At 29.5% G+C, this 14,265-nt stretch overlaps 1 protein-coding gene across 1 annotated transcript in view; it reads left to right on the top strand.

Moving 5' to 3' along the window:
• The window catches only part of Brd7-9 (Bromodomain containing 7/9), a 77,979-nt gene that overhangs the window by 44,455 nt on the left and 19,259 nt on the right, over positions 1–14,265 (top strand). The window contains exons 7-10 of the mRNA XM_035369204.2: positions 1,118–1,241; positions 8,135–8,198; positions 8,287–8,394; positions 9,956–10,091. Coding sequence (XP_035225095.1) covers positions 1,118–1,241; positions 8,135–8,198; positions 8,287–8,394; positions 9,956–10,091 — 432 coding nt within the window. The remainder of the gene's footprint in view (positions 1–1,117; positions 1,242–8,134; positions 8,199–8,286; positions 8,395–9,955; positions 10,092–14,265) is intronic.

The raw sequence follows: 14,265 nt of genomic DNA, 5'->3' as shown, positions 1-14,265 counted from the left end.
AGATGCTATTAAGCTAGGCTAAAATTATCTTTACTGATTCTAAGGCATTTCAGTTAATCTAGCGGACTGTGCTGCTCCTTAATCTTCTAATTTGATCCAGCTTATTATTTTGCAGACTGTTATTATTACGGCAATTTTATAAAAAATAAGCTTGAACTTTCGATTATGTCGAAAAGATTTTCCAATTCTGGAGCTGCCAAAGGATCTACAAAGCGAAACCATGTTTCAATGTCCATTAAACAAAAATTGGAATTGCTGGAAAAAATGGATAAAGGCATATCCGTCTCAAAATTATGCGAGGAGTATGTATGGCATTGGAAAGTCAACTGTATATGATATAAGAAAAAGGAACTTTTTGAATTTTTTTGTGGAAGCAACTTAAACAACTTACATTGAAAAAAATGTTTAATAAAGTAAACAAATAAATATTAAGCATTTTTTTTTGTAAATTTGATACCCTTTAGATCATAATTGTTCTTTATTTCATAAATTATGATTTCATATTTTTAACTGTATCATTTCTGCATGCCATCTTACCAGATGTAAATTGATGATCTAATATCCGGAAAAATCTCAAATCTGGAATTGCCAAAGTCCCGACGAGTCTGGATTTCGGACTTTGTACTGTATAATACAGAATTATTTATTTGCAAATGTAAATGCTGTGTTTCATGTGAAAAGTAATATTGATTTTATTTGTAATATTAAAAGATATTTAATGCATGTTTCTGTTGATTTTAATGGCTAATTAAAAATAAAAATAAATAAAAAATAATAATAAAAATAAATAAATAATAATAATAATAATAATAATAATAAAAAAAAACCTGTTTCATGTAACTTTTGTAACCATAAAAAGTTAGAAAAGGCTGATAAGGTGGAACAAGTATTTTGTTTTATTTTTTCAGTTGTTATATTGTTTCATGTAATAACCTGGAATTTGTTTCTGGAAAAGTAAATTATTTATTATTGGATAAACTTTTTAAATTTTTAGTTTGTTTCAAAGAAATATTTTCAATTTATTTACTTTTTTGTTAAAATTATATAAGTGTGTTTTAAGATTTTAATATTAAAAAAATATTTAAATTTTTGAGGTTTTTCAATTTCCTCCCATTAGTTGGAATACTGTAGAGGCAGATGATGATGATGATGAAATGAGCCCTGAAGAAATTCTACAACAAGCACAACGAGCTGCAAAAGCTGCAGCTAATCGTTTGACACTCAAAAGACCAAACAGTAAGGTATATGAGAAATAGATTTACATATCAAAGTTGTATTGTTCTGATTTCCTGTTGCATTATAATATGGGAATATGTGGTACTTAGACCCCTCCCTCCAGGATTCTTTAGTGAATTAAAAATTGCGGAATATTTTGCTTTCTAAAATTATTTTTCAACCTTCACTTACATGAACACAATTAAAATAAGCTTCATCAAGGAAATCAGTATAATTCTTTTTAATTCTCATATTCTTTTTTTTTTTTTTTTTAATTACTTTTACAAACCTTTTATACTACTAATGATCAAATCTAAAAGCTCTAGAAGGCTAAAGCCCAAGTTGCATTCTGGATCTTTGTGTATGAAATGTACTGTGAAAATGAGCACTTAAAAATTTGATGGAAGAAAAGTCATACATATAAAGGGAATATTTATTTTTGAAATCATTCTAGAATTTATATATTTTTGCATTAACCAAATAAATATGAGGCTCTTGAACATATTATCGTTGATTATTGGAAGAATTAAAGGAACATTATTATGTTATTTATTATTATGTTATTATAAATTTGCAGGAGTATATAAGGTTTGAATATAGTGCCTACTTCTTCAACTGCAGAATTGCAAGTGACGAAAAAGAAGCCAATGATAAGATCAAATAAGGTAATAAAAGAACAAGGAAGTAAGTAATGTTGCTGGTGCTTTCTGTTGATAAAAATGAAAATAACTATGAAATAATTTTCTTAAAAGCTGAGGGTAAAGACAGATTAGAATTTGGATCCTTAACTAGAACTGAAAGATTTTTAAGAATGTTGAAATGCCTCTAGAAAATCTAATTTGCCAACAGAAGATGCTTTTTGAATAATTTTGGCTGCAGAAAAATGGAAAATGTTATTTTCTGACCAATAGAATTTTGCAACCAAGGATTTATATATTTCTTTTTTCCTAACATATGCCTCATGTTCCTTAGCATGAAACTTTATGGCTCTATTAATTTTATCAATGTAAATTAAACCACATTGTTAAGGAATTCTGTGTATACCCCAGGACTTCATATCCAGAATGCAGTTTTTAAGTATGGAACTGCAAATGTTATTGGCAGAAGAGAAAATTACCTGAAAGTTGAATTTATTTATTTTGATTCATTGATTTCCCTTACTCATCTATGCCTGAAACAAACACATTTTGTTTTCCATAATGAATATTACAAGCAAGCTGAGGGATTAGCCATGGGAACTCCCTTTTAGTCTTATCCTTGCTAATATCTATATTCGTTATTATGAATCAAAATTATTTAAATTTTAAACTTCCCTGTGCGGTTCTGCTACATTGACAACACCTTTTCCTTATTTGATGGTAAAAGATGATTTAAATAAAGTTTTATCAATACTGAATTCTATTGATCTTGCCATTCAGCTCATTTTTGAACCTGAGCCATCTAATTCCCTTCCACTCCTTGACATCATGATCACGCAACATATCCAACTTCAGCAGTATTGTTTACCATAAACTTTCACCTGTTTACCGTACACCACACTTCAAATCATGTCATTTGGCTAAACAGAAGTTAGCTTCATTTTATTCCTTTGTTTTCCGTGCACCTTCAAGTTTGCTCCTCCAAATCGACTCTTGATTAAGAACTAAATAACTTAAAAGCAGTTGTTATTGACAGAGGCTTTTCACTTAACGTTATTGACAAAGTGGTTAAAAAACTCATATTGCAGCACATCAGAAAACTCAAAGGCACCTTCTCATTTTAGGAGATTATAAGAATTCTAGTGTCATTCCTTTTTTCCCATGAGTTAGTTATAAAATTGCATGTATTTTACAGCAACTCAACTTTCGGGTCATTTTTCCCTTCTATCAATAAAAACCACAATTTCATATTTTAAGGATCCCATTCTGGATATGAATTCCTGGGTTATATACAGGATTCCTTGCCAATGTGGTTTAATTTACCTTGGTCAAACTAAGATAGCCTTAAAATTTTATACTAAGGAACATGAGGCATATGTTAGGCAAAAAGGAACACACAAATCTCCTGTTACCCAATACTTGTTGGTCAGAAAATCACATTTTCCATTTTTTGCAGCTGAAATTATTTTTTAAAAAAATCTTCCTTTGGCAAATTAGATTTTCTATAGGGGTTTTACATTCATAAATATGTTTTCAATTCTAGTTGTCCAATTCTAATCCATCTCTACCCTTAGCTTTTAAGGAAATTATTTCATAACTGTTTTCCATTTTCATCAACTGAGAGCACCAGTAGTTTGACTTCCTTCCTATCATTTTTATTGCTTTACCTTACCTCATCTTATCACTGGCTTCTGGTTTGTTATTTGTTCTTTGCAATTGAAGAAGAAACTTCAAAACTAAAACTTCAAACTTCTTAATATTTTATGAATATTGCACCGATTCTTGTTGCTGTAGCTCTTACAATAATCGTTATTTGGCAGGTTATTTTAACTCAAATATTATCATTGATTAAATATGTAAAAGACAAGAAATATTCCTGTAACAAGTGATCTGTTGCTACTGAATTTCATTCTGGAAGATTCTGAGCATATTTTAGACTTTGCTGGTAGTTGCTTTAATGTATATGAGTATTAATACACAATAACACGCCGAATAAATACTAATTCAGAAGTCAAACAACAAAAATCAGCATTATACCCACAAAACTTTCACAGTTTTGTGGGTATAACGCTGATTTTTGTTGTTTGACTTCTGAATTGCATATGAGTAGTTTCAATTTCTTGTCCAATAACAGAGTTCCATTTTTCAAGTCCTGTAAGTGCTGCATCGATAATTCCGACTAACTTGTCAATTGATTTTTTTTTTTTTGTTTTCAATAACCTCTCTGTCACTTTCTTTACTATCGGTAGTGATATTTTCTGGATCTAGAACCATACTACAGATTTCACTGTCTGTTAATTGATTTATGATTGGAGCATTGACATTATAATGAAAAACTTCATCACTTATGCCATCTTCATTTATTACCACTTTTTGACATTTCACCACAGTTGGAAAATTTTACCTTTGGTTTTCAATATCCGAAAACCTTCATATTCGCGGCAATCATCTTCATCATCCTCATCATGAAATATGGTAGCTGGCCATAAGTTATGCCAAGTATTTTTTAAAGTATCTGGAGACTCATCCTCCACGATCTTGCGATGCTCTACATAACAGATTTTATGCTAAAATATTTTTTAAATTCTTTCCATTATTCAAGAAATTTAAGATGGACTTTAAAAATGCTACTTTATATTTGCATTTCAGTGTGCGAACTATTCTAATATCCATAAATGGACGTATAATTTTGGAGGAAAAAATAATATGGATACACTATCTTTCATAAAAAACTTTAAGTGAAGTGTGAGCTGCATAGTTGTCTACAACCAGGACAATTTTTGCATCATCAGGTGAACCAACCAAATTCAAATGTTGCCAAGCCTAGGGTATGAAATGATATTATTAAACCTATCGTTCATTAATGCTTGTGTCATCTATGCTCTTTTATTTGCATATATATATGTATATAAAACAGGGGTTTTATACTTCATATATATATGTTTGTTTATAGCTCAAGGTTCCATATTTTATCCAATTGTGAAAAGTTTACATCTGTGTGTTCATGCAGCATTTATGCATCATAAAATTGTTAGCCTTGCTTTGGAATCTTTGACACAATTTGAAGCCTTTTCTGTAGAGGTTGCCAAGGTATTTCACATTCATGTTGTCAGAAAAGATGAGTTTCATCAGTACTGTAAATTTGTTCTGAAGCTACTTTTCACTGTTAGTGAGTTCAACGAATTTGTCTTCAAATAATTCAGCAGCTTCAATATCAGCTGAAGCTTTTTCACCTGAAATTTTTTATTGCTTTAAACAATGGCGATTTTAAAATTTGGCTAACCAACCTGTCAAATATGTGCACTCAGTTTTAAAGTTCGTTTCTTAGTGAAATATTTTAGCTTGTGCCATTAGTATGTGACCCATCAATGGCACGCCCCTGCTGTGATGCTGTCTGACCCATTCAATTATTACTTTGTCATGATCTTCACTTTTAGCATAACGAATAATTTTTCTGTTTTTTGTTGTGAGTGAGGTGTTGGCATAAAAAAAAAAATCAAAAGTTCCTTTTTTCTGTTTTTTTATGTCATGTACAGTTGACTTTCTATTACCATACTCCTCCCATATTTTTGAGACGGATATAACTTTATCCATTTTTGTATTAATCCCACTTTTTGTTCAATGGACATCAAAACATACTTTTGCTTTGTAGATCCCGTTGTAGCTCCAGAATTAGAAACTCTTTTCGACATAATCAAAAGTTCAAACTTTAATTTTCATAAAATTGTTGTAATAATAACAGCCTGCAAAAAAATAGTAAGCTGGAAAAATCAGAAAGTTAAGGAAAAATGCAATCTGCTGTATTATGATTAATCTTTGGATTCAGTTAGGAATTAGCCAAGGATTAATCCAAAGATTACTTGGAATTCTTGGCTAATTCCTTGGAATCAGTAAAGTATAATTTTAGCCTAGCTTTATAGCGTCCACTATACATTATTGGCTATGTATTAGGAGATTGGCGATGAAAGACAAGTTGTTCCACTAAATTTTGTCTTGCATCTATTGCATACTGAGATAATTAAGCCTTAATTATATTAGTTTAGTTATTTATTATACTTACATCTATTTCTTGCATGGGTTTAGGGCTTATCTGAGTTCTGAATAAATGAATTCTCACGTATACTTAAGACTTATCGAGGGCTGGAGCTAGATATCTTACCACCTGGTGCAGTCCCTGCGAGTCCTAAATTCTGCTACCAAATGCCTAAGTTCTAAATTTTGGATCCTACTGCTTTCCTTAAATTCTAGAAATTTTGCTGCTCGTTGCTTCTTTAAATTGCAAAAAATTTATGTTCCTTAAATTCAGCTGTGGCGCCATACGAGATGCCAGACGTACGAGCTGTGGTGCAAGTTCTGGGTTTATTTGAATAACGAATCAGTTATTCTTAATTCAAATAGTACTAAATGTAATTTTTTGGCCTATGAGTATCATTAACAAAATCTATTTTTAGCACATGGAAAGAAATTTTTTGTTAAATTTTCCTCTTCATATTTCTTAGAATCATTAACTTAAATCTGTAATCATCGCCAAGCATAATGTCAACAGAAAAGGTTATCATATTCTTTGTTATTCAATTATTAATATAAAATCAAATTGTTTAGGCTTTGCTGCATGAATAATTACTGAAGTTGTCATGTGTTAGATAAACATGCAGTGATGAAAGCAAAATACAGTCAAAAGTCGTTAATCTGGACTCGTCGGGACTTCGGCGATTCCGGATTATCGATTTTTCCGGATTATAGATCATCAGTTTAAATCTCGTAAGATGGCATGCAGAAATTCTAAAATTAAAAATATGAAACCGAAATTTATGAAATAAAGAACAATTATGATCTAAAGGGTATCAAAATTTGCAAAAAGAAAAAGCTTAATATTTATTTGTTTACTTTATTAAACATTTCTTTCAATGTAAGTTGTTTAAGTTTTGCTTCGTTTCATGTGATAATACTTTCTCTTTAATTCTATTAAACAGACATAATTTCTTGTTTTTTGTTTTAATAACCTCTGTCACTTTTCTTCGCTATCGGAAGCGAATTATAATGACGAGGAACTTGTTTTAAATCATATCAAAGACGGAGCATATCCAGATGAAATACTACATTTGGTAAGGAATTATAAGCCAAATAAAATAAAAACATCTGCGCTGAAGATAGTGCTGACAAATCAACTTCCAATTCATTAGGCGCCCGCCGCCGAGCAGCGTGAAATTGATAAACAGATTTCGGATTTCAAAACATACTTTCGCTTTAGATCCTTTACATATTAACAAATATATATCGGAAATTCTATTTGATATAATCGAAAGTTTAAGCTTACTTTTATAAAATTGCTCTTACAGTCTGCAAAAAATAATAAGCCGGATGCAATTCGAAAATTAAGGAACAACGCAATCATCAACATTAACTGAAATAGATAATTAGATAATTTTAGCTTATACGTCCATTATACATAAAATGCGCACGCGAAAACGTATTCTGCACTTGCGCACACTCATATGCGCAGTCGTAAAAGGTCTTACGCGCAAGTGTGAACGCCTCTGCGCATGTGTCAACGTGGCGCATGCGCAGAAAGTTTTTAGTTTTGATGTCCGGATTATAGATCATTCCGAATTATGGGTGTCCGAATTAACGACTTTTGACTGTATAACAAATAATGATTTGCCATGTTGGTATCAGGGATATAAAATATTAGTAGGTGTAAAATCAACGATGTTTCTTTGTAGAAGTTTCAGTTTGATTTGTATGCCAAGCAGATGTGCAGCTATGGAATCAAATTATTGGTCACGCAAATTTATGCTAGAATGATTGTTTCTTCAGTAATGAGGTATTTTATTTAGTATCAAAGTGAAATTAAGAATCGGAACTCTCCACATGTTTTATTATGGGGAGAAAAAATAACATGCCAAGTGTTAAGCATACAAAAAAATTCCTTGAAAAAAGTTGGTGGCTTTGAGGTTTAGATTTTAGATCATTCCAGGTTTTGGATGTCCAGATCTCGGACTTTGTACTGTATAATATACCTTTTGTATAATAACAGTCTTTGTCCATATTAAGTTTCGTTTAAATTTATCCATCATTTTTGGAAACAATTGATCAAATGTGAAAATTCTCAAAATTTTGACCATTATTTTGCGAATTTGTGTAAATATATATCATTTGTAGTTATGTTAAAATATTTTACACATGTGAAATTATCTCTTTTATTTTTCTGAGAGAATAGCATGCATTCTTTTGTTAGAAATATTTTTCCAGTCTGTGTACTTAATAGTGCATACTTTCAGTTTGGATTTTTACGGCAGAATGAAAATGGAACCACCACATTGGCCATTATACATCCAAAATCTGGTAAGTCTCGAAATCACATTTTAAAATTATTTGTACAAGTTCAGTTGCCCAGATTTGAATTGCTTTACTGTATATTTTTAACTTGCAGGTGACAGAGAAATGAAAGTAAACTTAGAGATGCTTACAGGGAAAGTAAGTCAAGGCACTGGCACCATTGTTGGTTTTAAAGAGGATTCGAAAAATATTATTAAACCTGGTATGTATTTTTTTATACATTTTTAGAAATGGCTTACTTTCTTTTCAGATAAGTGCTATGTGTTTTAAATTATCTACATGCAGTTGATTTGTATTATAATTCTTTATTGAACTGCAGGAAAAGAAAATATATCAAATAGTTGTTGTAAAAAATGTTCCTTGAAAGTTGCTAGAAATGTTTTATGAATATACAGTAGAATTTAGATAATCTGTTTAAATGCCTACAATTTGTGATTTTCATTTATTTTTTTTTGGGGGGAAAGGGGCATGAAAATAATAAAAAAAAAATTAGAAAATTCAACATGGCAAATTGAGAGGCAGTTTCTTAGTATGTGGGAACAAACATTTTAACAAAAATATTTTTATACCATATTTTAATTGAAGAAGTGGATTTATTTTACTATTGGAAGTTACTTTGCATTTTCTGCACATTTATTCATTGTTAGTTTAATAGTTAACATGGATTATGAATCTGTAAAAAGTTTTTGTTTGAGATAAATCCTTTTGTGAGATATATATGTGCAAAGATTATTTTGCTGCTAGTTTTATTACATTCCAAGCAACAAGAAAGCTTGTTTATATCAGTTGCGAATGTGGATAGATTATCAAAAATAACACTTGTAAAGGTTTTCTGACATCAGAAATGGAAAACATGGCAAAGAAATTAGGATAAGAACGTTAAAAGTTCCAACTGCTATCCCAAAAATTGTTGCAGATTAAAACAATTATATACAGGAAATTTGCTTTCAGTACCTGCAGAAGCAATCAATAAAGACTGGGAGAACAGCAAAGTGCTTTCTCATAGTAGTGTCCAATCGGAAAGAGAGTATGCTTTTTTGAGATATTGTTGCACACATAAAAGATGCCTCAACAATATTTTCAGATTCCTGGCATGGCTACAAAACTGGAGAATTAGAAAAAGTTGGCTTTGAACATTTGAAAATGAACTATTGATATATCTTCATGGATCTGGAAACGAGGGTGCATATGTAGACCATAGAAGGCTGTGGAGATCTGCTAAATGGCAGTACAAGAAGCAAAATGCGAGACTCATATCTTGCAGAATTTATGTACCAAAGGGATAAATTTGGTGAAATTTTATTTCCAATAGCTGAGTTTTGGCCGCCACAACTTTTGTTGGAACAATATTTTTTTTCTAAGTAATGTTGATCTAACTCCATTATAATTTAAATTTTTATAAAGTTTGTATAAAATTTTTGTTGTTATTCCTGGTAACAAACAGACCACGATACTTTTGTTTTTGTTAAAGCTTATTAAAATGATTATGATTCAAATATGCTTTGAATGAATTAAGTATATAATTTCATTGTATTGGATAATGTCTTCAGTGCTCATGCTGGCGATAACTCTGGAAAGCAGTCGACAGCACATGGGCCCTTTAATGATAAGTACCGATATATAAATATCAGAAACACTTTAGTATGTGTCTATTTATTTTAATTTGATGTGTGTGATTCAGACTTGGTGTATGATAATGAAATATATTTATATTGATTTTATTGTAATTTCAAGTAATGTGTAATGCTGTGTTTCTTTTTCAGTTCATTATACTTCCTATGGATCATATAGCTCTTATGCACCTCATTATGATTCAACTTTTTCAAATTTAAGTAAAGAAGAATCAGATCTTGTTCTTTCTACTTATGGGGATGATCTGGGATTACAATATGCTGACAGGTTTGTTTTTACTTTATAGTATTAAGTATATATAACTATAAACTTCAAATTAAAGTACTGTATGGAAATTGGAGATTTGCAAACAGGGTTGTTCATAATTTTGTGAAAAATTTACAGATTTATAGCAGCTAAATTGCAGAACTAGTACCAGATTTTATTACACTGAAATCGAGGCAAATTCATTAAGAAATTCCCGACAGACAGTTCACTAAATACTTTATATAGCCATCTTTCTGAATGACAGATATCATTAAAGACTATTTATAAGAGTATCTGAATCAAAGCTTGCAACAAAAGTGGATAGTAGATACAGATAGAAAGATGGCGCATTAGTGCAATAGCCATTTCTGTTTTCAGAATTAGGTAGCTTTTTCTTGTGTGGATTTGTCGAGTTTACTTTCTTCATACCTGCGGTCTCCATTGATCTCCAGATTCTTCACAACCAAGTCATTACTATGACTCTGGTGATTGGCACATGTCACACAAAATGTATTATTACTTATCTTCTGTTTCAGCAAATGTGCATTTATCAGAAATGTAAAAAACTTAATATTTGCCTTTTTGGCAATATAATAAAATTGTACATTTGTTGCACAGTTTATTTATCATGAATTTTTAAAATGTTTCATGGAATTATGAATAATTCTGTACAACTTATTGTAAGTTTTTTTGTATATGTTCCAATATGCTGTGTATTCAGCATGCAAAAAAATAGTCAAGTGCTGCTAAAAAATACATGACTATCTATATTTTTGAAACATGCTTTTATTAAAAAATATTTTTAGAATTATTTTTACTTACTACTGAGTGATTAATTTTCATGGAACATCTGAGATTCCTGTATTTTCTTTTTAGTCCCCCCTTTTTTAGTTAAAAAAAATTACATAACTGAGTAAGCCATTTTTTCTAAACGAGTAAGCCATTTTTGTGTATGAAATAGCTGTATTAATATCTGTTTGGTTTTGGGACTATAATGAACATTTTTCTACCCAGGCAGCACGTCTCCAAAAATATGCGTATAATTTTAGTGAAATAAGGGTATGGTATTTTTTGCACGTTACTTTTACGAAATTTATACGAATGAAAAAGGCTGAAGTTACTGTTGACTCTTGATCGTTATTTTCCACACGTTATTTTTACGAAAATTATACGAATCCGAATGTACTGATAAAACTACCGCCATGATGGTATATTTTATTCGTCACTTTTACGCATATTATACGAATCCGAATGTTCTGAAAGAAACTACTGCCTTTATGGTATATTTCATTCGTCACTTTTACGGATATTATACGAAGTCTAAAAAGATTTAAAATGAAGTTTATTAATTCAAAATATTTAGTGTATTTCTGGCATTTCACTTTGTTTTCCTTGTCCACGACATGAAAAAAGGGGCATTCATATATGAGGCTAAAATTTTTCTATAAATTTTAACATGGGAGCTAAATCTTTATGTGCATTTTTGCAAAAAATTATATTTTCTTAATTCAAACATCTTTAAAATAACTTATTTATTTTCTTATATCAAATTTGTTATTTTTATTCATATCAACACTTACATTAATTTACGCAATTTAATTTCTTTTATGAAAATCCTATTACCCATTTAACTGGAATAAGCTGTATATTAAATTTGTGTACTTACTGAGTTTGGTACAATACTCGCCTTATTTTATTTAGCAAATGTGGGCAATTAAATTGGAATAAGACTAGCAAATCTTTCATGTTGAGGAATAGAATAATAAATACAGCAGAAGATGCTCGAAAACGTTTAACTTCTTGAAGAATAGTTTAATGTAGACCAAAGGATCATTAATTATAATCAAAGATATACTAATATTTTTATTTAATAATAATAATAATAACTCTACGAAATTGCAAGCTGAATCCTGATATTTTACATATATTTCAGTTCCTTTAATCTTTGTTATAAAAATCATATGAGGCTAATTTTTTTAAATTTTGTTTAATGTATGGAAAAAATGATATAGCGATTTTAATAATTTTTATATGAGGAAAAAATTAATAAATAATGTAAATAAATAATTATATTATATTTTGTATTTTTCCTGAAACAGTTAAAGACATTCTTAATATGGAGATTTACAGAATAAGTACAAGGGTCCAGTTAAATGAACTCAAAATTTGCATAGTTAATTTTACGCTAAGTTATAAAAATTAACCAGATTTACTTACTACTATACACTGAGCATGCGCATACACAGACATTTCTATTTTTCGTAGAAAAATTTAATTATTACCTTAATACAAAGATGCTGTGAATATAAATTTATATAATGCAAAAGTAAGTTTATTTCATATGCTAATTTAGAGGCTTTCTTAATATGTGTAATTATAAAGAAAAAAAAAGCGTTGCAATTCTTGTTCACTGACCAATGGCAAAGCAGACACTTTCTACTTCCGGTTGTGGCGGGATATTTGTGAAGTCAGCACTCAGCAATGGCGGTCGAAAAGAATGGTAAAGTCGCAAAGAATACTGTTTGTTTGTGGATTGGCGTTTGTGACTGAATCCATCGAAGTTACTAATTATTTGAAGAAAGTAAGTGAATATTTTATATTTTCAGTGTTTAATACTCGTACTTTTTTCACCTATATAAAATTTTATAAATAGCGTTTGTGTAGGAAATGTGATTTTCCATGTGTTGTTCTCTTGTGTACGTGCCTAATGATTCATTTTCGGGATTTGGTACTGTTAAATTTTGCACTAGTCTGTTTCTTACTGTTTGTGTCACTCCTTTTTGTATGTGTCTCACCTTTTTATAGTTATATTATTTTTACTCAAACGTTTTAATATTTATCTTAAAGCATACTGTAATTAAGCAGGAAATAGCTTTTAATGGAAAAAGAAAGGCAATATTAACATGACTAATTGTTCAGAAATCTGTTATGGAAATGTTATCTACCTTATGCCAAAAAATAAAGCGTGTAACTTTCATTTATTTATGAAATTCAAAATTTTTTATTTGCTTAGTGTTTTCCCTAAAAATAATTTAATTTCTTATTTTTGAATTTAGTTTTATAAATTTGCTTTAATATATAATCTTTAACTCAAAGATATTGTGCTATTAAAAAAGGAAATTTTATGCCATAGAAACACAGGTACTTTGTTCCAAATCTGTGTTCATTTTTTTATATATATATATATACTGAATTTTTATGCACTTGTGTAATTACTGAAATATATCCTTTCATGAATAATAAGTAAGTCCTTTCAAGAATGCATTTCTTTTTTGTTTGTTTGATTTTGTTGTTTTAAAAGATCTGCAGTTAAAGAAAGAAAATAAAGTAAGAATGCTTTACTTTCAGTTTTGAATAAATTTATTACTATTTACTGCAGCTTCAAGTTTCTCTAAACATAATTTTCGAAGTCAAAACTTGATAGTTATGTTGATTATTAGACTTGCATGAAAAAATTTATTGAAAAATTAGTATTTGATCTTGTGTACGTGCCTAATGATTCATTTTCGGGATTTGGTACTGTTAAATTTTGCACTAGTCTGTTTCTTACTGTTTGTGTCACTCCTTTTTGTATGTGTCTCACCTTTTTATAGTTATATTATTTTTACTCAAACGTTTTAATATTTATCTTAAAGCATACTGTAATTAAGCAGGAAATAGCTTTTAATGGAAAAAGAAAGGCAATATTAACATGACTAATTGTTCAGAAATCTGTTATGGAAATGTTATCTACCTTATGCCAAAAAATAAAGCGTGTAACTTTCATTTATTTATGAAATTCAAAATTTTTTATTTGCTTAGTGTTTTCCCTAAAAATAATTTAATTTCTTATTTTTGAATTTAGTTTTATAAATTTGCTTTAATATATAATCTTTAACTCAAAGATATTGTGCTATTAAAAAAGGAAATTTTATGCCATAGAAACACAGGTACTTTGTTCCAAATCTGTGTTCATTTTTTTATATATATATATATACTGAATTTTTATGCACTTGTGTAATTACTGAAATATATCCTTTCATGAATAATAAGTAAGTCCTTTCAAGAATGCATTTCTTTTTTGTTTGTTTGATTTTGTTGTTTTAAAAGATCTGCAGTTAAAGAAAGAAAATAAAGTAAGAATGCTTTACTTTCAGTTTTGAATAAATTTATTACTATTTACTGCAGCTTCAAGTTTCTCTAAACATAATTTTCG

This window comes from Stegodyphus dumicola, chromosome 4, assembly GCF_044657685.1.
Source record: "Stegodyphus dumicola isolate Sdum_Otavi_A_Nest chromosome 4, ASM4465768v1".
Lineage (NCBI taxonomy): Eukaryota > Metazoa > Arthropoda > Arachnida > Araneae > Eresidae > Stegodyphus > Stegodyphus dumicola.
Note: the sequence above shows the minus strand (reverse complement) of the source record. Positions and strands in the feature narration are given on the sequence as shown.